At 38.9% G+C, this 24,462-nt stretch overlaps 1 protein-coding gene across 1 annotated transcript in view; it reads right to left on the reverse strand.

Annotated features, from left to right (window-relative positions):
* The window catches only part of LOC118677522 (EGF-like and EMI domain-containing protein 1), a 610,230-nt gene that overhangs the window by 160,827 nt on the left and 424,941 nt on the right, over positions 1 to 24,462 (reverse strand). The window contains exon 6 of the mRNA XM_036352669.1: positions 11,097 to 11,219. Coding sequence (XP_036208562.1) covers positions 11,097 to 11,219 — 123 coding nt within the window. The remainder of the gene's footprint in view (positions 1 to 11,096; positions 11,220 to 24,462) is intronic.

A 24,462-nucleotide genomic window follows, 5' to 3' on the forward strand; every position in this document is an offset into this window, starting at 1 on the left:
GTAATGAAACTTTCTGAAAGAGACTGCGAGGGCCTGAAGGAAGCAGTCTTAGTGGGGGCAGCTCTTTAGAGAATACTATGGAGGTAGAGCCTATCAGTCTTACTGGGGACTTAGATGTGCAGAGTCAGAGAAAGGAGGAGTAATGAGGAACTCCAGTTGTACTACCCTGGCCTGGTGAATGGGTGGTCTGAGCTATCACCACTCACTAAAATCCTATACAATAAAAGACTAATACCCAAATAGACCGAACAGTGGAATGACCAGTCATTATGATGCGCACTGACCACTAGGGAGCAGACGCTCAATGCAAGAGATGCCCCCTGGTGATCAGTGCGCTCCCACAGGGGGAGCGCTGCTCAGCCAGAAGCTGGGCTCATGGCTGGTGAGTGCAGCAGCGGTATTGGGAGCCTCTCCTGCCTCCGTGGAAGTGCTAAGGATGTCCAACTGATGGCTTAGGCCTACTCCCCATGGGAACGGGGCCTAAATCATTCAGTCCAAAATCCCCTGAGGGATCCCAGACTGTGAGAGGGTGCAGGCTGGGCTGAGGATTCCTCCCCCCCACCCCCCGCCAGTGAACAAATTTCATGCAATGGGCCTCTAGTGGAGGAATAAAAGAGAAGGAAAGTTGAGGATGAAGAGGGAAGGAAGATATATTTAGTTTTAAGTCCACTAAGTTTCCAGTGCTGGAGGATATTCTCCATGGGGGTGGGGGGCTCAAGCTACATCTATTGGTCAACAGAATAAGGAAAGTGATCTGATTTAGTAATACTGATTTGGACATCATTCACCTCTAACTAATTTAAAAATTTGAAAGCTAGAAAGATCAACCATGAGGGAGCAGAGAATAGGCTAATATCAGAACTCTACAGATCATCAAAGTTTTGGAGGTAGGCAGAGGGCAAAGAATAACATGAAAGAGGTTAAGGACTCATCATAGAGATGGAAGAGAGCCAAGAGAAAGTAGTGTCCTACAACACAAGAAGGAGAGAATGTCGAGAGGAAAAGAGAGGTAATTACTTTCGAGATATTCTCACTAATAAAAGACAAAAAGGGCAATTAACTGTACCTCCGCTACGCTTCCCATTGGCTAATCAGGGCGATATGCAAATTAACTGCCAACAAAGATGACAGTTAACTGCCAACAAAGATGACGGTTAATTTGCATATGTAGTAGGCACAATGATGGGAGGCAAAAGGGGAAGGTCGGAAGAAGCCGCCTGCCACTGACGGTGATCAGAAACCCAGGTGGCAGGCAAGAGCCGGGTGGCAGGGCAAAGGCGGAGAACTGGGGCCGCCTTTGCCCAGTGTGAACTATGCAGCTGGGAGAGAGGTGTGGGGCCGCTGGGAGCAGGGTGGGAACTTCCCAGGGTGTGTGTCAGACAGCAGGGAGCAGGGTGGGAACTATGCAGCCAGGAGAGGGGCACTGGGCGGCTGGGAACAGGGCGGGAACTTCCCGGGGTGGGCATCAGGCAGCCATGAGTGGGGCAGGAACTTCTGTCACGTTGCCATGGCAACGCGGCAGAAGTTCCCGCCCCATAGCTGCTTGCTCATTCACTTACTTGCTCATTCATTCACTCATTCACTCACTCAGCAAACCCTCTCAGGTCCCTGGTACCAGGCCAGGCACTGAAGTTGAAGCAGGATAAGAGAGAGCTATGTCCTCAAGGTGTTAGTAATTCAGTATGCAGTCAGGAGAGGGGTGCGGGGCCGCTGGCAGCAGAGCGGGAACTTCCTGGGGCTTGCATCAGGCAGTTGGGAGTGGAGCCATGGCAATGCGGCAGAAGTTCCCGCCCCATAGCTACTTGCTCATTCACTTACTCGCTCATTCATTCACTCACTCATTATTCACTCACTCACTCAGCAAACTTTCTCAGGTCCCTGGCCCCAGGCCAGGCACTGAAGGTGAAGCAGGATAAGACAGAGCTATGTCCTCAGGATGTTAGTAATTCAGTAGGGCGAAGCAAGCACATGAACGAGGCAGTTATATGCACAGATGCACTGTACTGGTTTCAGTGAGGGCTGTAATTAATGCCGACTTTGTTCTCTGATAAAATGGGGCCTCGGGAGCCAGGCCGCCCCAAGCCTGTAGGCCTGTGCCTAGGCCAGGAGTGGCCGGGGTCCTGGAACATGACAGAGGGTGCAGGTGGGGTTGAGGGGTCTGGCCCACCCCTAACCCCCACCCCCGAGTGCACAAATTTTTGTGCACCAGGCTACTAGTTAAGTAATAAGACCAAAAAGTGCTCTATGAATTTAACAGTCAATAGTTTATGGATAACCCTGGAAAAACTAATTTTATGGAGGAGTTTTATTTTAAGATAGAGAGAGGTTGATGATAGAGGACAAAGGAGGATATAAAATTAGGAGCAAGCTTCTAAAGTGAGAGCAGATGGGAATAACATGATATAACAGCAAAGCACCTTTTCTTTGAATGAGGAGTAAAGCAAAGAGAGCTGGGCATTGATACTGAAGTTTCTGGCTAGAAGTAAAAGTGGGGAGGCCTCTGAGCTGAGGATCTGTTTTCTCTGAAAGATAAGAGATATATATTCAGTAATGGGTTATGAAATCACTTAATTCTGAATGAAATTTTTCTCTATGATTATTGTTAGAAACTGCAAACTCTGAAACCATGTGGCTCTTTTCTTATGAGCATCCAGAAATCTATACTGGGATTTAAGTTGTGTCCTCACATTAAGTGCAAGCACTTAATCTTTCTGCTTCCTTTAGATATAGGCAATACCAGTTTATGTTTACTACCTCTTTGCACTGTGTACCCTGTGAAAATACATAAGCTGCCTGAAGTTTGCTGTCTCCAATACTTTTGGAAAGAGGAAGACACATCTTCAACCTAGTGATAATTGAGAGTGGGCATATTTTACCATACAATGAAAATATAGTTGTGAATATTGCTCTAAAATCTAAAAGCACTAAAATAAAGTGAAACAGGGAGCTGCTAAAAGAACCAATGAATGTATGTTTGTTAAAAACCTAGCCACGGAAAGCCATATCTGATCACTAAAGCAAGTCGATACCCATAGTGTCTAGTGTCTGACCTTCCATACCTTTATTAGTCCCATGACTACAGCTAACTGCAGGTATAGAATATTAATAATATTAGCTAACACTTAATTGAGTGCTTGCGCTGTTTCAGGCACTGCAGTAAGGATTTCATCTGTTCTGTAAATTTTCCTTACTATCCCCTCTATATGGAAAACTGAGTTATCGCACAGTTAAGGGACTAACTCAAAGTCACACAGCTTGTTTATGGAATAGGTATGGTAAAGTTAATATTGTTAATATTGTTTTCTAAACATCCTATTCTCAGATTTGCATTACTTTCCTCACAATCTTAACCCCCATGCCATATTTTCAAAAATGAGTAATTGAAAGCTAAACTCTTGTAGTTCTGGCTGCACACAATTCAGAATCTCCCATTCTCTATCGCTGAGTATTGACAGGGTGCTCTAATTGCAGGAAAATAATATAAGGATATATATATATATATATACATATATATATATGTGTATATATATATATATATATATATTCATAAATTATTGATTTAAGCCACTTTTATTGAGCATCCACTATGTGTCAGATACTATTTTAATCTCTTCATATTTAAGTTTATCCTATACAATGGGTATTCTGTATTACACTGTGAAATTAGCTAGAAAACATTAAAGTTATTTATTAATTACTATTAGGGTTTTATTACTTGATACAATATATAATGTAAAAGTCTTACTTTTAAAAATATTTTATAAATGATACTAGAAAAAATATCCTAAATATTATTCTTAAGAAAGACGTGTGAAGATACTTTCACATAAAGAAGAAAAGAAAATGTAATGGCCAGCATACCAATGCTTCATCATTTTGTTTTAACTTCAGATACAAAAGGAAGAGCTCATCACACTGCTCAGTTCAAGCAAACTTCCTATCACTCCCCAGTCCTTGGAAAGACCACTCCTGTTTTAGTTTTAGCTACAGAATTTTCTCTCAATCAATTCCCTATAGGCAACCATTCCAGCACATGCTCCTCTTCATAAGGCATGTTTCTTCATATGATGTATAATATTGATGTTTGTAAATTAATGGTTATTTTAGGTATATATACAGACAGAAAGACAGGGAGAGAGCTGATATAGACTCTGAACATCAGAGAGACTAAGGAACTGGGCCTAGGCCACCCACTCTTCTTTGGTGCAGTAGAATTCAACCATCAGTCCTACCTTCCCAACTCTGCAAACTGTAGAAAAAAGAAAGCTTTCTAAATGCATTCCTAATAACCAAGTAGTTGGAAAAGTTTTTGAAGGGGGCGAATAATCAACATTCTGGATAAAAACTTGAGAAATTTATTTTTTGCAAGACCACAGATCGGTGATGAGGAGGGCAAAGGGGAAGTGTTCCTTAAATTTAACTTTGGAGAATGAAATGCACTATCTAATAGTGTAAGGGTGATGAATCTGATAATGACTGAGAGATGCCATCAGTCTGACAAACTAAACAATTTTTCAACCTGACATAGCCCTATTCAAGACATCAGCTGTCATCTGTAGTGAATTCTCTTTCTAATTTGTCTTCATAAATAATGCAACTAATTAAAAGGTAGTTACAGTGAAAGTCTTTAACCTCTTTCATCTCTAGTTTGAGGGCAATCTCTTTGCATTCCTTGGAAAGAATCTTCTGTTCCTTTTATCAAATAAAACGTAGACATCACTAATCAGAACACAGATCAAAAACAAAAGAATCTATTGTGCGAAGACCAACACATCTAAAGGTTTTACTCAATTTTTTTTCTAAGTTTGCTATTATTTTAAAATGTGAAACTCATAAAAATCTGATATAAGAAAGGTATTCAACCTCAAAGTTTTACTAAGAATATCTTCATTTAACAAAGCTCTAGACTGTAGTTCTGCCTTCATCTTGCCACCTAATATCTGCTTATTTGGAATGAAAATATGACCTCTGACTCTACTATGTTGAACATTTAATCACACAGAAAAATCCTTGGTTGTCAGTTCCAGGCAGCCATTCTATCCACTCCCCTCCTCATTTGTGAGAATAAAAAGGGGCCATTGAACAAAAACAGACCCTGACCGTTCCCAGAAACTGTAAATGAAGGATTCTTATATCATAGACTAAAATAATTAAAATGTTGTTTATCTGAGGCTTCTCTGGACAGACATCAGTGATTTCATTTGTTTATTTGTGAGTGCATATGTTAATAAAATTAACATGAAGGCATGAAAGAGAAGTAAGAGAACTATGCAAGCATTACAACTTTCAATCATTTAATTATTTCACTCCTCTGGGAAGGCCAATTTCAAAAAATACATCAGAAGAAGGACATGATTGTTAATGGAGATTTGAGCTGAGCATGTTGCATGAGGTTGTTATTAAAACTGGAAATTCAAGAAAGGTTTTGTGAAGTATATCAAATTATATCTAAAATCTTACAAGGTAGTTAAAATGCAAATTACATAGCTAAATTGAAAAAAAAAAGGGGGGGGTAATATAAATTGTTTTGGTATCTAGCTCCAGCTGTTAAAATATCCACTGGTTATAAGAATATAATCTACATTATCATTATTTATATTAAAGTCTGCCTCTCACAAATGACAAAATCACCAATTAAAAGCTATCAAAGGATAGTATATTCTGTAATAGAAAATACTGGCAAAGGTCCAAAAGCTAGAAATACTGTAACAAGATTGAATATTTCCCCAACAAGCAAATCCATCTAGGTAAAGTCCTTAGATCTTTTTATATTCTATTATAATTATAATAGTAGCTAACAATTAAGACTTATCAGATACTGGTATTTTATATGTATTGACCTATCTAGAAGGACAAAAGTAAAAGGAGACAGGCTACAGAAGGGGTGAATAAAGGAAGATGATTATATTAGCCTACTCAGGCTGCCACAACAAAATACCATGGATTGGGTGGCCTAGGCAACAAGAATTTATTTTCTCACATTTCTGGAGGCTAGAAATTCCAAGATCAAGGTTTTAGCAGAGTTTGGTTTCTGGTGAGAGCTCTCTTACTGGCTTCAGCCAGCACCTTCTCACTTCATCCTCACATGGTAGAGAAGAGAGAACAAACCCTCTCAACCTTCCTAATACCGCAACCCTTTAATACAGTTCCTCATGTTGTGGTGACCCCCAATTTCATTGTTACAAATTGAACATAATTAAAGCATAGCGATTAATCACAAAAACAATATGTAATTATATATATGTTTTCTGATGGTCTTAGGCGAACCCTGTGAAAGGGTCACAACCCACAGGTTGAGAACTGCTGCGTCTAGTATCTCTCCTATTTGGCACTAATCTCATGGGAGTGCCCCACCCTCAAGAGCTTATATAAACCTAATTCTCTCCTAAAGGCCTCATCTACAAATACTCTTAGGGTTTCAATGTGTGAATTTGGGCCGGGTGCACAATTCAGTCCACAGCAAGGGAAGAAGATGAACAAAAGTCAGAGTCCTGGTACAGAGAGGCAGCAGTTAAAGGTGGAAATTGTGCTGTCAGAAGATAATAGGAAGACATAAGAATGAGCAGTTAGCAGTGTCAGAAGCCAACAAGGAAGGTATGGAAAATATTCCACATGAAATTGATAATTATGTGACCATTAGTGTCTTTCATTTGGTCTGAACTCCAATTACACACATCTATATGTTATAATGTATTATTAAGGCAACACAAGATTATGTGGTACTAAGAGAGAGAGAGAGAAACAGAGAGAGACAGAGAGAGAGAATGCCTTTGTCTAGGGCCATGGTCAGCAAACTGCGGCTCGCGAGCCACATGTGGCTCTTTGGCCCCTTGAGTGTGGCTCTTCCACAAAATACCACGAAATGCCACATGCAGGCATGCACATACAGTGCGACTGAAACTTCATGGCCCATGCACAGAAGTCGGTATTTTGTGGAAGAGCCACACTCAAGGGGCCAAAGAGCCGCATGTGGCTCATGAGCCGCAGTTTGCCAACCTCTGAAGGGTAACCAGAGAAGGCGTAGTTAACAGGCCAATTGACATGCAACATGGAACACAGTAAATAGAGTTCTGACAGACAAATATGGGAGTGAGAGATCATCTACGTTAAAGGTAAAGTGTGAAAGTGGAAAGGGCATGGCTTACTTGGAAAATTGAGAGTAGCCAGGATTGTTGGAGTATATCATAGAAATCATAGAAAGGTAGGAGAGAAGTGGTAAATTTGTGCTTACAGGCCAGTAATATAAGGTGGGTTTCTCTTATCAATAGTTATTAAAATCCATTTTTTAACCCTCAGTACTATGTCCAAAATAAAATGTACAAATATCATTTCACATGATACAGTGTACCAATGATGTATCGTGGAATTGTGCACCTGAAAACTATAATTTTGTTAACTGGTGTCACCCTAATAAATTGACTAGAAAGGAAAAAAAATACACACTATTAAAAATAAATTTAAAAAATAATATCATTTCACAGTAACTTTATGATTTTTCTTAGTCTTAAAATACCTATCAGACATTATTTTAAAGCCTTTGATCAGGATTGAAACTAGCCAGGTTTTTCTGAAAACTGCTTTTTTCTTTTTCAAAGTAAAAGTTACTTAATCTCATTAGCTCTCAGACTTCTCCTCTCTAAATTAGGAGATTGGGCTAGATTATTCCTTGAATTTCTCCCAGATACAATCTTTTAGCATAGAAACCAATATTTTTACAAAAGCATCAAGGCATACTTCTTTTCAATAAAAACATTTAAGTTACACACTCATTTTTATTAAACTGGATATAAAATTCTCACACTCTTTTTATGCTTGGACTTTCTAAATTCTAAATTTTTTAAACACTTTTAAAAACAATTATTACACATAATCCAATGGGGCTTAAAAAATAGAGGTTAGCAGATAACTTATTAAAAATAGTAATTATGGAAACTCAGTAAAATCATTACACTGCAGAGACACAATAACTTCACAGTCACTTTGCCCAATTTCTACAATTTACACATGAGGCATCTGGAGTGTGGACAGATTAAGTGATTTAAGAGCTTAAGCTGAAGGCCACATGCCAACTTGGATTCCGTGGTGCCATTGTCCCTAGTCCACAAGGACAAGATTTAATGGTGAACTAACAACATAAACATCTGTCTTTCTGGTGATTGCTAAAATCTAGTTTCCATTTTTTTTAAGTTGTTGGTTACCAAATACAGGAAAATTTAAACGTATATGAATTGCTTGGTAATATCTGTGTTTATGGAGACCAAATCAGCAAATCAAATCTGGCAAGAGTTCCACAATGTCCTGTGCTGTGTTGGTGGCTTGCCACCAGCCTGGTGCAGGGGGTTTCACTTGCTGTGATCCTCCTCACCCATGGGACATCCTCAGACTGGCTTTCCTGATGCCACCTCTCTGTGGGGAAGGGACTGTCATGCTTCCGGCCAACTACTCTGGACCCTTTCTCTTACACCTCTTTGTGGGACTTTATCATTCTGGCACAGGCTGATTGGTAACTGCTGACCATGTATCACCACAAGTGCACAGCCCTGAGAGAGGGGACTCGTTTTTGAAGAGAAATCATCTGAAACTCTGAGGTTGGGGGTGAAGAGAGTTCACTCTCCTGTAGTTGTGATTAAAAGAAAGTGGAAAAAGTGCTGGAGGCTCTAATTCAAAAAGTCACACTAGAGTAGGCCCGTGACTGATGGGCAGAATGGAGCAAAGGAAAGAAAAGAAGGGAGGAGGAGGAAGGAAATGGAGGCAATTAATTTCAAGAACTCCAAAGTAGTAGAATCATAAAATCCCATAACTCCATCTTCTCTTTTGTGACTCTGCCATGGGTCAGGATGCATTTCTGTCTACTACAATTCTCAGTTGCCTGCCAGGTAAACACTCCCACAGGGAAAGTGAGCTAACTTAATTTCCTGTTTTTTAAAAAAATCTGACACTTCGTACACTAACACTCAAAATCTAGACTAATGTGAAACCCAGTTCTCCAAGTAAACCCTTTCTTTCAAAACAAATAAGCAAACAAAAAATTCTTGTCCTCACACAGGTTATTAATCTTTAAATATGAAGGGCTAAAATTCTTCTAACTGCATCAAATGAGATTCTTATGACCATTCTTTGAAACCAAAACCTCAGTTTATGCATATGAGAAAGGCATCAAAACTTCCATGAAGGGCAAGTGCTGGCCTCAGTCCAGTACTTTCTGCAGAATGCCATTTGATGGGTTAAATGCTTTAAAATGAGTGCATTTTTTCATAAGCTTAATTTTACACTATGTTGAAATTCTGCATAAGGAGCAGATCACCATATGGAACTGTAAATAAGCCATTATCATATTGTCAATGTTTTTGTACAATAGGAATTGTGATTTAAGGAGTAGAAATAGAAAAGATAAATCATAATATCCTTACCTAACTCAACTTTTGACCTGATGTCATTAAAACTAAAATTGGAAAATTCAAGGGTTGTGGTGGTGAGGAATAAGGAAAGAGTTTAATGATTTTACTAAGAAATAGTTAATAACTGCCAGGGTTTATCTAATTAATTTTATCGGTAAATAGAATTTTGTTGGCTACTATTTACTTTGCCTTATCACAAAGACCAGACATTATAGATTTATACACATAATTACTTTGCAAAATACTTTTATATCTGACACAATAATTCACCAGCTCAACCTTCACTGTAAGTAGTGCAATTGCATGTCTTGATAATTCTGTTGCTTCTCTATATAACTGAGAGAAGTGATGGTGGCAGTTTAAGGATGTTACTAGCTGGACACCTTACAGGTTGGGGTGGGGATGGGAAAGAGGTGCCTATTGCTAAAACCAGTAATTCTGCATGTAACTATGCATGTCCCACCAACACTTGTGCTGCTGCAGATACAATCAGTCCACATATCGAGTTCCTTGGATTTTAGGGCATGACATATATTTGTATCTTTATTCAACCTTGGAAAAGTCACTTTCTGCCACTGGGAATCTCCATTTGCTCTTATAAAAAATTAGACTTATGATTAGGACATCTTTGGTTATTTCTCTTGGCCTTCTCTCTTTTTCTACAAGATGTTCACAAAAAGAAAGGGAGTATGTTATGAAACTAGGGTAATTAGCTTGTTTCTACTCTAAGTTTCACAATTATAGACTACTTATAAAATACTAGTAATTTTGAATAAATGGACTAGTCTACAAGCCCTAAATAAATCAAACCAGCAATTAAATTGTGCCGTTCCAGGCACCACTCTTTTAATATAATAAATATTTTTAAAAGGGACCTGCTGATAAAATTAGAGTGTGTCCTGATGTCATTTGAGGGTCATAATTCAATGAGAAAAAAAACACTTCACCACTTTTATGTAAACTACTCCAGCTAAAACAAAATCAGAGCAGTACTAAATCATACAGGAAGCACAATATTTTAAAAATGCATTCTATTGGGAAGTTTTCTGTGTATTAAAGCACATAGTCAGTTTAAAAAACTTATAAAATTAAAAAAAATACAAATAATAATAATAAATACATAAAATAATAATCACCCACAAAAATATCTAAGAACATTTTGATGTACAATAAATACATAGTAACCTTGTTTAGTGTGTATAGTTTTAACTATTCTTGAGCAACTCTAAAATTGGCATATAGTCTGTTATAATTTTTGCTTTTATAATCATGAGTCCATTTCTGAGTCTGGGTCTGAAATGAGTGAACACTGTAGGTAGTGACTGTATAGTCCGACCACCTCCTTTCATTGGGGCTCCTTGTGTATTTGCAACAACTAACTAATTTTTCCTTTATGGCATATGGCAGAATGATTTGCTATGGATATATTCACCCACATGGGGATTCAAATTTGGCTTGTGAATGTTAATTTCTACTATATATTCCCTTCCCCATCTTTTTTTGTCTTTTAGTTTATTAGTAGCAAAAAATCCAACAAAAAAAACCACCTCTTTTTTTTCATTCTAAAAGAATTGTGCTTGTAAACTGTCAACTACTATAGATACTATTACACTAGAAAAACCTTTCTCTCCTATCCCTACATAGGCAGGTTGATTTTTCACTGAAAATGGCTTCAAGCTGCTCCTAATATTTACTCACTTATGCAGGTGCGTTCATCAGCATGGAGTCTGTATCCTGTATCACATTCACAGTGGAAGGTGCCCAGAGTGTTAATACAGCGCTGCTGGCAGCCTCCATTCACCACCGCACATTCATCGATATCTAGAGGAGGAAGACAGATGGCCAGGATTACAATGTCATTCCAATGTCAGCTTCAGAGAAGTGGCCCAATATTTCTTTGATTCACAGTATGTGTTATATTGTACAAAGGCACCGACTCTGTGACCACAAATCTTTCCTTGTTTGATCCATTTTGCTCCACAGTATAAACAAGAAAATGTAGATAGAAACTTTATTGAGCTTTTTAAAGCCCAGCAACAATAAGCATAAGGATTGTCTCACAATTTTCTATTCTTCACATACTGGTTAATTAGACAGATCTGAGCTACAGATATTTCCTTGGGGCAGGGAAACTGGAGAATTACAATGAGCAGCTATCTGGAGCAGCTCACATTGGTAGATAAACACCTATTATTGGTCTGATACTGTGGAATGAAGCCAGTAATAAAGACCTTGGATCTCCTTCTCATGTGGTATGGTAGACATCAGGGAATAGACAGATACATTCAAACAAACACCATGGTTTGGAGTTCTTAAAAATATACCAGTATACTTGCTTCATTGATTTAGTCTGTTCCTTGTCAGTCAGGGTTCCATTTTCTAAAATACTTAATGTGAGAGGTTACTTTCAATTTAGGAAAAAAGAAAACATTTAAAAAGAGGTCAAGGCTCATAGTCACCTGCATCTTATGATCAGTCAAGGTCATAATACAAGAACATAATATTCATCTTCCTTTAGGAAAGGAAAGTCAATGTATCTCTTATAACCTACTAGAGGCCCGGTGCACGAATTCATGCATGGGTGAGGTCCCTAGGCCTGGCCGGCGATCAGAGCCAATCAGTGCCATCTCACCCAGTCCCGATAGGGGCTGAGCCTACCGGGGCCTGCTGGCTGGCGGTCGGGGGGCACGAGGAGAGGGACTACGGGAGGTTGGCTGACTGTGGGAGGTTGGCTGTGGGAGCACACTGACCACGAAGGGGAAGCACCTGTGTTGAGTGCCTGCCCCCTGGTGGTCAGTAAGCATCATAGCGACTGTTCTACAGGAGTTCTGGTCTTTCTACTTATTCAGTCATAATGGTCGCTTAGACTTTTATATATATAGATACTTTCTTGTGCCCTATATAATCAGTTCTTAATGTATCTGAAATTAAACACACACAAAAATGATATTCACAGATGTTGGAAAAGCTTTTCAGGTAATCAGTGTATTAAAGGCTATAAATTTTCTTTTTAGAATTTTTTTTCTTCAAAACCTGTCTTTTCACGCAAGGCAAAGTATGGGAAGGCAAATGTCTCATGCAGAGAATGTCCCCAACTTCCCATACCCCAACCCCTGATATTCAGGCAAAGAATGCTACATGTGAGCAATTTTCACTAAGATATGTTATCATAATAGACAATTAGCTTTACAATCAGTGAGATTAATTCCACAGGGCAAGATGCTTACTTGAGAAGACATCCACATTGGGAAGGAATGCTATTGCAATCCCTTATCACAGGAATTTTTCATGCTAAAATAATCTGGTCTATAACACATATTTTGTACTGTAATAAAAACTAAAGTATTTGATACAAGGAAGGAAAAATGATTTTCTTTTACTTGACAATGCTTCTATATGAAAAAGAAAAACATATATAAAGAATATACTAACTCACAAAATAAGTCCCAGATTTTAAAATTACTAGCCCACTATATTATACACAGTTTACTCAATCTATGATTTTCTTTTTAAAATTATATATGCTGAGATAATTTCAGATATACTTAATAGAGTCCTATTTTAGAGATAAGAACTAGTGACTTTTCAAAGCATTAGAAGTTTTATTAAATTTTTGGACCTGTGATAAACAAATCTCTAAATCTTTTTCATATAAACTAATGTCAAACCAAAATTCTCCATTTCTTACTTGCACTTTGATATTTATGCTACCTAAATTTTTATCTTTCTAGCTTTAGTGTATTATTCCATAGGGTTGAGATATAACTTTGAATCCTAATTCTGTCAACCCCTGAATTTGATATCCTCCTCAGGTCTTTCACATTTGACATACAAATAAAACTACCAAGAGTACTTTGTTTTGGATGACAATACACCAAAAGTTGACATCATAAAAATTATCATGATATACCCTATATTTGTATTTAAATACATTTAAAATGTCTTAAAGGATGTAGACAGATAGCAATGATTATTTCTTAGGAGGCATAAAGATATAGAGAATGAGTAAACTGCACGATGTGGGCATGGGGGTGTTGGACAAGAGATTTAGCCATATCTGTAATGTTTTAATTTTTTATAAGAAAACATTATCAGGTATTATTTATGTAATAAAAAGTAATTTTATAAAAATAAATATACTATGATGACTTTTCCTTGCTCCTTTCCATCAAGCTTCAATACTTTTCTTTCAAAAGAAACCAAATTAGTGCAAAAATAATAATAACTCTCATAAGAGTGGACACTGATTTTAAGAAGAGTCTTCTTTCAGTATGTGTTAGTGTGTTCATATGCTTAATCTGCCCTAGAATTATAATTAAAGTATTATATTAGAGTCCTAGCCATTTGGTTCAGTGGATAGAGTGTCGACCTGTGTGCTGGGGTCCAACCCCAGCAGGTCCAGGGGTCCCCAAAGGTGTGGACGGAGTCAGCGAAGAAGGAAGGACATGGAGACAGCGTTCAGTTGATCAGCAGCCCAGTCAGTTTCTCTAGCCAGGATCTGGTCTAGATCTCCAGAGAGGTTCTGCTTAGGATCTCCAGCCAGGTTCTGTGTCCATGTTCTCTTGCTAGGTTCTCCAGGTTCTCCAGCCAGGTTCTGTAGCCATGTTCCCTCGCTAGGTTCTCCAGCCAGGTTCTGTAGCCATGTTCCCTTGCTAGGTTTTCCAGCCAGGTTCTGCCCAGGTTCTCCTGCCAGGTTCAGTCACCAGGTTCTAGTCAGGTTCTCTTGCCAATTTCTGTAGTCAGGTTCAGCCCAGGATCTTTTGCCATGTTCTCTCCAGCGAAGTTCTTCTGTCTCTAGGCTCTGTGTAGGTTCTGTCTTCTAAGTTCTGTCTTCCAAGTTCTGTGTTCTAAGTTCTGTGTGTTGCTGTCTTGTTACATCTGTATTTATACCAGTTGATTCAATCCTATCAATCTCTATTACAAAGGTTAGGGCGTTTCTTATCTCCATTCCAGGGAGTAAAGATTATGTAGCTTCAGCATGATTGTTCATAGTTAAAGTGATTAATTACCCACCTGGCACTTAGTTGAGGGGTTTTATTCCCTCCCTAACTTCAGGGGAAAATCCCTACCTGGGGAAACAACCTTTCTCAGAGAGGAGACCTTGGTTAAAACACATAGTGCCAAGAAGGTGAGCAAACATATTAAGAACAGTATGCCATATATGCCAGGTCCTTTGAAACAGCAAGGATGGACCGGCTCCCGGCACCTGTGGACCTATGGGTCCCCTAAGGATACCTTGGTTGCAGGCTCCTCCCAGGCCCGGGCCCTGGTCAGGACTCATGCCGGAAGCAACCAATTGATGTGTTTCTCACACGTCAATATTTCTGTCTTTCCCTCTCTCTTCCACTCTCTCTAAAATCGATGGGAAAATATCCTTGGGTGAAGATTAAAAAAATAAAAATAAAGTACTACATTAGAAATACACACAAAATGAAAGCAAACCAATCTTTCTCTGTACTTTGAATCAAATAGTCTTGGGAAACACATCTTAGTGTTGCAAATTACTAGCCTGTCACCTTGCCTTTCTGAAACTCAGCCTTCTCATCTATAAAATGGAATAATAATGACTAACATAAGTACTATGTTATGATTTATTGTTTCCTTTTCTAGTCCTACATGACAATTTGTAATAGATTGATAATGCTTGAGATTATGTAGAAATTAAAAAACAACAACAGGTAATTTCATTCCACTAAGTGGAGCTAACAATATAAGACCATAGAGTGAGAGTGTATGATAGACACAGCTGCAACATCTAAATTCAGAGGAGAGAAAATCAAGTAGGCTGAAGTGATAAGGGAATGTTTGGGGTAAAATCTGAGAACTGAGTGCATGGAGAAAAGGGAGGGCAACTCAACGGTGTCGTGGTTTGAATGTGCAATGTCTGGGATTCAGCAGTTAGACCTGTCAGGTTGGAAAATAAGGTTGGCAAAAGGAAGTAAAGTTGAAAAACAAATCTAAAATCTACTTTTAATTAATTTGGAAAGCAAAGTGTTCCTGGTCTTGATTTAAAATACAATACACTTTTAGGCAGGTTGAGACATAATAGGCTGTGTTCACACAGTAGCTAAGCAAACATATTAACAGTTAAGAAAATCAATCATTTATAGAGTGATACCAAATATAAAGTAATTGGTTTGACTTCTTTTTTCCCTTTTCCCCCCTTTCAGAACATGCTGAATTCACTGATGGTTTGGGCATTGTGTAACACATACTTCTCATACTTGGAAGCATATTAAAATCATGGTGAGCATGATAAAATACCCATTTCTTGGTCCTGCCCTTAAAGAGTTTGATTTAATTGCTTTGGGGTAAGGCCTGAGAAACTCTTTAAACACACCCTAAGTGATGCTAATGTGTAGTTAGAGTTGAGATCCATCCACTGACTTAGTTAATGTTTTTTTAAAAAATATTTTTATTGATTTTAGAGAGGAAAGGAGAGGGAGAGAGAGAGATAGAAACATCAATGATGAGAGAGAATCATTGATTGGCTGCCTCCTGCACGCTCTACTGAGGATCAAGCCTGCAACCGAGGTACACGCTCTTGACCGGAATCAAACCCGGGACCCTTCAGTCCGCAGGCCGACGCTCTATCTACTGAACCAAACCAGCTAGGGCTAGTAATGTTTTAATAACCTAAGAACCTTGGTAAAATGCATATACTGATTCAGCAGACCTGGAGCTGGGGACCAAGATTCTGCATTCCTAATAGACCCAATGTCATTCTAATGCTACTGGCCTATGGACCATACTCTTAGTAGCAAGAGTGTACACAGTTCTTTGTTCAACCATCAATGTTACAAGGATCGCAAAGGTCATGATTTGGTTAAACTTCTCATTTGTTTATCCAAAATAGATCAATTCAGTCCAAACGGATAACCAATACTCTAAACAAAATACTATGTATATGTAATAAATACATATATTAATTATTTACCAAAAACTTCTAAAAATTAAAACATTAATAGTAGTTCCTACAAAATTCACTCCATAATGGTTACTAATTTCAAGACAATTTTAGCATCACCTGTTATTAGAAACTAGAGGCCCAGTGCATGAAATTCATGCATGGGGGGGGGGGGGAGTATGTCCCTCAGCCCAGACTGCAGCCTCTCCAATCTGGGATCCCTTGAGGGATGTCCCACTGCCCATTCATGCCCGATCCCACTGGAAAATCCAGGACTGCTGGCTCCCAACCACTTGACTGCCTGCCAGCCTGATTGCCCCTAACCACTCCCCTGCCAGTCTGATCGATGCCGAACTGCTTCCCTGCAGGCCTGGTCACCCCTAACTGCCCTCCCCTGCAGGCCTGGTCCCTCCCAACTGCCCTCCCCTGCTGACCTGATCACCCACAACTGCCCTCCCCTACTGGCCATCTTGTGGCAACCATCTTGTGTCCACATGGGGGCAGCCATCTTTGACCATATGTGGGCGGCCATATTGTGTGTTGGAGTGATGGTCAACTTGCATATTTCCTCTTTATTATATAGGATGACTTGCTTCTGCAAAACATGAAGGGCATGTTAATTCTTTTCTGACGGAATATCTCTGATATTGTATAAAACCAGTTTAAATTGCCAAGATGTTAGACACTCATGCTGAAGCTGTCACAAGTGATTTTCTTTTCCATCAAGATGCTGCCAACAAAGTTAAAAACCAGAAATGTCAATATTACATTAAAATGTTATTATCAAGTATACTTCACGTGAAGAAACGATTTCTCCAAAAATCCTCTGAGTTGCATCTTTATGTTAGTTGTTTACAGAAACCCCTGCCCTAAGAATTGGAGCTTCAGAACACTGCTGGGGATAATGATAAAGTGATGAGAATTTTTTTAGCATTGCCACTGTGATATGGACCAAGGATTTCATCATCTATAATAATAAAAGTGTAATATTCTAATTAGACCAGATAGCCAAATGACCTTCTGGATGTCATTCGGCAGTGGGGGCTGAGGCAGAGGTGGTTAGGGAAAATTAGGCAGGCAGGCGAGTGGTTAGGGGCTATCATGCAGGAAGAAAAGTGGTTAGGGGTGATCAGGCAGGCAGGCAGAGGTGGTTAGGGGCGATCAGGCAGGCAGGCGAGCAGTTAGGGGTGATCAGGCAGGCAGGTGAGTGGTTAGGAGTGATCAGGCAGGCATGCAGGCAGGCGAGCAGTTAGGAGCCAGCAGGCTCGGATTGCAAGAGGGATGTTCGACTGCCAGTTTAGGGATCGGGCCTAAACCAGCAGTCAGACATCCCCCCAGGAGTCCTGGATTGTGAGAGGGTACAGGCCGGGCTGAGAGACCTCTTCCTCCCCTTACCCCTCTTCCCCCCGCCATTGTGCACTAATTTTGTGCACCGGGCCTCTAGTTTTTATACTATAAAAGAATATAGAAGATAATCAACCATGTCTGCTAATTTTCCTTTTTAATGTCCTTTTTCTAAATATTTCTGCTGTATTTATCTCCCCAACTGTCTCTCCAGATGGCCACAGAATATAATAGCTTAAAATACTTCACTTTATTATCAAATGTATTTTTCACATAAAAGCTCCCTGAGACAACAATGATCCACTTTTATCTGTAAACAAGAATAGTTTCCTATTATTTCTCTCAGTCTGTGCAACCATAGTAAGATAAGTCATTCTTACATTTGCCTTTTAACATTGTTTTCAGAAACCTGCTGATTGAAAATTAGTGTTCCTGGGTTGCTATATGTTGGAGATTGCATTGTAGAAGTGTTAGCTTCAAAAGAAATATTGAAAAGTGTGACAGTGATTCCACTAGATCATTTGTATAGTTTTGTTTTCACTCCTCTACTATACTACTTTCACTCTGATCTACTACAGTATATCAAAACTGCTGACTTTTTTGCTTGTAATTCTGTAGCCCCTGATTGAATGAACTCCTTAAGGTCAAAGATCCTGTTGTATTAAGCATTTTCTGGCATGAAGTCGATAGTCCATAAATGTCCTATGAACAAATAAATGAATGTGTGGTTTGAAAGTCATCCACGGCATCTGGTCTTCTCACCCACCCATATTTATCAATGGGATTTCTAGGAATTGGGCTCTGGCCACACTCACCTTCTCTTTACCTTTGCAGTAAATTATTGATGTTAGTTTTTTGACCATTTACAAGTAGCTTTAAAAATCTGGGATGCAAAATAATTTATAAGTTTAACAATGAACACACTTGAACTGCATCTGTAGTGACTACGTACTGGTTGTCTATGTGGGACTCACTCATGTTCTTCACACATACTAAATAACTCCAAGGTTTTCCTTAGAGGAATTTTCTCTTCTTCATTGTAATGAAGTCATGTAGTTTCTATGGAATTGATGAACATTCCTCTCCCAAATCAGAGGTGGGCTGTACTTGGTATAAACTCATTTGCCACTGTGATTAGACCAGATAATCTATTTATTAGCATAATGAGTTCTCAGGAATGAATGAATTAGTTCAAATGTGATTCAGTGAGTATGATGTTCCACAGAGGGGTTGGGAATCCTAGGACTTAAATGCCTTCTTCTCTGGAAATTGTAATTGTGGATGTGGGACATTTTATAGTCACCATTTTGCTCCATGAGTGAAAGCTACATTAAAGATAAAGCCAACAAACAGGACAAAGCTGAGGTACATAGAGAACAGGAGCTAGAGCCCTGTTTAAACTATGCCTGAAGTCCTTCTACCTCTGGGCTTCTCAGTTAAGTGACCCAATAACATCCTGCTATTGTTTAGGCATTCTGAGTTGCATGATTCTATTACTTGTGAGGGAAATCATCTTAGCCGATACATGTGTACTATATAGCCAGTGTGCAGGAGGAAGCCACCAAGTGTAGTTCAAACTCAACATACACTTTTCAAAAATATGTATTGCCCTCTATTCAGTAAAATGGTTTAATCTATAATTCAGTAAGGGTCAGGAAAAGTCATTTAGTTCTCCTTGTCGCATTCATTGGAGCAATTGTATTTCATCAAAATTCTAACAAAATTGGAAATATGTCACTATTTTATTTATTTTTCTTTATTCTATTTATTTATCTTTTTTTATTACAAACATGAAGGGTTTATCAAATGGCCTGTGAAAAGTTGTGGTACATCTGATGGTACCAAAGAGGTTGAAAGTGCCTTCTTGAATGGTCACCTCATAACCCCCCTGTGAGTGATCCATCTATAGCTTTCCCCTCAATCCTTGGCCTCCTATTTCTCCTTTCATTCCTTTCTTGGTAGCTAAAATCGCAGGTAGTTTGGTAATCAGTACAAAATAAATGCATGCTTGTAACTCTGAAGATTCTATTGTTTTTCTACATTATGCCCTTGTAAATTTTTTAAAATGTTACCAGTTTTCTAACTCAGTAATAAAAGTGGCCTTTCTCAGCATAATGCACCTAGCTCATAAAGAGGCAAATAGGACAATGAGGTGTATTTTGAAATGAATAACAGTACTAGGAAGAAATAGAGCTCAAAAGTCTTGTTCTGAGGATAGGAGAGTATATTCTTTCATTGAAAATGGAAAGCCTCTGGAAAATGCTAGATATGTGGCTAGGTCTGATCATGGAGAATGTTTTCTGCCATACTATATACTAAGGAAACAGGGCTTTACTTTATAGTCAGTGGGCATCTGCAGGGCAAAGAACAGATTAGAGAAGTGGAAGACTGATGGCAGAGAATCCAAGTAATAACCATTGCTGAAATCCCTATGAGAGATGATGAGGAAGCTAGTGGCAGTGTAAATAGAGAGATGTGGGCATATATAAAAGGTGCTAAAAAGATAAAATCAATATAACTTGGTTATTAACTGGATGTGATGGAGACGAGGTAAGGTCGACCACCTTGAGCAATTTTATTGATGGTGTGGCATTCACCAGAATAACACAGGAGGATGAACATTTGAAACTGGAAAAATAGTTCAGTTTTGGACATAAATAACTTGATGAACAAGTAAGATAGGAACTTGGGGATATCCATTAGGAAATTGAGTATGCGGACTAAAATCAGGAAAAAAATATATATATGGGCTGATTTTTCAGCTACTATTTATTTGCCTGCACAAGCACAAAAATTAGGAGTCATCCTTGAGACTTTCCTCTTCTCCACCCATATTGGATCAAATACCAAATTTACTGTATATAACTTATCTCCTAAAACATAAAAATCTCTACACTTCTCACCTACACTGGTACCACTCCAATCCAACTGCATGAATGGTTGCAGTAGCCACTAAAGCTCCCTCTACATCCTTTAATGGGTCCTTCATTATTTTCCTACTGCACCACAGTGATGTTTTCAAAACAAAAATTCGTTAGTGTCACCCGCTCTCTGACTCTTGTCACTGTTTTACACCCTTCAATCACTTCCCATTATTCTTAGGATTAGATTGAATACCAACATGATCTTCAGATCTCTCTGTGGTCTGGTTTTTGCTTCCTTCTCTAATTCTATCTTGCTATTCTTTTCCCCCTGCTATGTTTTAGCAACACTAATCTTCAAGTTCCTTGAAGGCTCTTTACTCCCTTTTATTTCCACTTTCCTTCCTTTACCTAGTGAATATCTATGCTTCTTGTAGATGTCCACTCAAGCACCACTACCTCAGGGAGCCCCGTATTTCTCCTTCAATCTAGGCAAAATTTATGTGTTATACTTTCCTAGGACTACCTTATTTTCCTTTGGAGTAATTAGCTCATCTATACGTTGTAGATTTATATGTGTAATTATTTGTTTGATATCAGTGTTTCCCATTGTTAACTAAATTTCATGAGAGCACCACCCCTCAGTTTTGCACAGAACAGTAATCCCAGTGTTTGGCACATAGAAGATTCATTATAAATATCTGCTGAAGAACTAAATGAATGAGGTACAGAGTATTGGGCATCTCCGTATAGATTGTAATTTAGTCACAAGATGGGTGATTTCCCTAAGCAAAAGCCTGTAGATAAAGAATGAGTCTAATAAAGAACCCTGAGAAATAGCCACATTTAAGCCAGGCTGAAGTAGGATACACAAAGCTGACCAAAAGGGCATACAGAGAAGTAGGAGGAAAACCAAGGGGGCCTGGCATTATGGAAACTGAGGGAGGTGGGGTCTAAAGAAGGAAAACATGGTCAACACAGGGATGTCAGGAAGAAACTGTCAACAAGATTTAGCATTAGATTTAACAACAAAAATCTCAGTGATGACACTGATGATGATAAGAATGTTAATGATAATCATGCACCTACTGATCATCCAACACTATGTACTATGCACTGCTCTAAACTCTTTACATACTTATTCAATACTCAAGAAAACCTTGCAAACTAGGTCCTGATATTACTCCTACCTACAGAGGAGAAAGCTGATACATAGAAAGCTGTTTCAATGGAGCAGCTAACATTGATCCCAGATTGCAGTAGGTTGGATTGAAGAAGAACTGGGAGACAAAGGAGAAAGAGAGTTAAGATATGTATTGCATTACATTTGACTATTAAAGAGAAGAGATTGAAGTTGGGTAGGAGAGTGGAGTAAAGGGAGTAGGTTTTTAAGGTGGATGAGACTTGAAGTAGTTTAAATTCTAATGAGAAGTACCAAATAGAGATGGTTGATTTTAAAATGTAATAGAAAAATAAAAGTCTCAAATTATTGAGAATTTCAAATCACACCAGGGTAGTCTAAGAAAGTACATGTTGGGAGAAATAATCCACAATGGTCCCTGAGCATCCCCACACATCTTTGTTGGGTACACCGAGAATTCAGAGAACCCTGATCACTCTTTATCCAAGCCATTTTTCAGGTCTGTTGGCCAGAGGGATGAGCTAACATCTTCCTTGAAGAAAGAGCAGGCTTGTTTCCATTAATTACAAAAGTGGTGGATTCCCCAGTTCAGGGTTTCCCTGCATAATGTGACCAGTTGTTTGTGCAGGCATCCAGAATGAGCCCTTTGTGTCATTGCTGTGAGATTTGGGGAGCATGGGGAATTGACACAAACAAATGAAACTCTGGCTACTGCTTTTGCCATGAATAATAAAGCCCTTTGTTTCTGACCTAGGAGTCTCATGTTTTCTGTCAGCATCCACGAAACAGTAATAGATTAATATGTTAGCTCAGTGGTCGGCAAACTGCGGCTCACGAGTCACATGCGGCTCTTTGGCCCCTTGAATGTGGCCACGAAGTTTCAATTGCACTGTACGTGTGCGCCCGCAAGTGGTATTTTGTGGAAGAGCCACACTCAAGGGGCCGCAGTTTGCCGACCACTGTGTCAGCATAAAAGTAGAGTAAAATCCCAGATTCTGCCCAGTTTTTGATAGTACATATGCAGAATGGAAATCACACACATAACTGTCTGTTACTCTAGGTTAGAGAGAGCATGCCCATTGCAGAGTGGAAGTATCTTAGAAGCCAGAGGATATTCCTGTCTCCACCCTGTTATACTTATTAATTGCTTGTCGCCTTAGAATTATTAGCACAGTGATACTGAATAGATGTTTTATCTGCCTGACTCTGATTTGACAATCTGATCCTGTGTGTTATCTCATAAGGTAGGAAGGAAAATATGTCGTGCTAGTGTGTATTCCTATGATTTGAATGAACAGTGAGAACACAAATACCCAATCCAAGGAACCAATAATTTTGCTCTATTGTTAGCTTCTTGGGGACAGAGATGGTATGTGTTTTGCTTATCACCATGTTAGCAATAACCAAGAGAGTATCTGTCCCATAGTATGTGCATAATAACATTTGTTGGAAATTTGAAAAAAAAAGAACAAATTAATAATAGATAGCTGATTTTCCAGAGAAAGAGAATTCAGCAAAAGAGACTGAGAAGGGAGAGTGAGAGAAAGTGGAAAGGGGTGGAAAGGAGGACAGTGTAGAAACCTGGCACACAAGGAGAAGAGTCTTTTTAAAAGAGAGTGAAGCCGAAACCGGTTTGGCTCAGTGGATAGAGCGTCGGCTTGCAAACTGAAAGGTCCCAGGTTCGATTCTAGTCAAGGGCATGTACCTGGGTTGTGGGCACATCCCCAGTAGGAGATGTGCAGGAGGCAGCTGATCGATGTTTCTCTCTCATCGATGTTTCTAACTCTCTATCTCTCTCCTTTCCTCTCTGTAAAAAATCAATAAAATATATTTAAAAAAAAATAAAAGGGAATGAATATATTATCAATCCTGAAGAAAATCAAATAAAATGGGGCCTGGAAAAATCTGGTAGATATGGGAATTTTAAGGTCTTTCTGCTAAAGTGCAGAATGAGGATAGCAAGTTAGCCTTTGGGGATGTCTATTTCTTTAAAATTTTTCTAAACCCCGAATACTCTTCTTTTTTTGTTATTGAAAACAGAACTGCCAAGGTCATGCTTTCATGAATCTATTATATGGCCGCCTCATCTATAACATGACCCAATATCATGCCTGAGAACCACAGTGTGACAACACTCTGGTATGTTATGAGACAATATTGTCATATAGTCTCTCTGTGTGAAGGTGCAGCAAACAATGAAAATAAAGCAGAATTTACTCACAGTCACAGAGCTAGTCCGTAATCTTAATCCACAGAGCTTCTACAAACATCAATTTGACATATACTTAATGACATGCAAAATTATTTTTGTATTTCATAGGATTAGGCACCACCGTCAAAGGAAGGTAGGTAATTCAGTAAAGCTAAGCTTGAGCAGAAATTCCTATAGTTGGTTTTGCTTAGCTAATTTTCTCTACATCTATTTCAACTCATAGTCTAAATATATTGATTCTATTCCAGCTTTTAAGGAAGAACCAAACCCACTGTGGGCTGAGAGCTAAATATGCTATTTCTAGGGATGAACATTGGGTTACAGAAACAGAAACCTTGAACCAAACTCCCAGTTCACTCCCAAGGAGAATGTATGATATGATCTTCTGAGAGATTTTAATCTTTGGGACAGTGGTTTTTCTGATTCTTTTTTTCCCTTCAGTGTCAAACATAACTCTAGCATTTAGGTTCTAACATAACTCTAGCATTTAGGTTGTGCTTAGTGTTTCCTAAATAAATAGTGAATGGAGACACATCTGGAGGAGGAGAAGAGGAGCCGGAGGAGATGGGAGAACCAGCACAGGGCTTGGAAATTGGAGG

The sequence above is a fragment of the Myotis myotis genome, unplaced genomic scaffold (genome assembly GCF_014108235.1).
Source record: "Myotis myotis isolate mMyoMyo1 unplaced genomic scaffold, mMyoMyo1.p scaffold_m19_p_2, whole genome shotgun sequence".
Lineage (NCBI taxonomy): Eukaryota > Metazoa > Chordata > Mammalia > Chiroptera > Vespertilionidae > Myotis > Myotis myotis.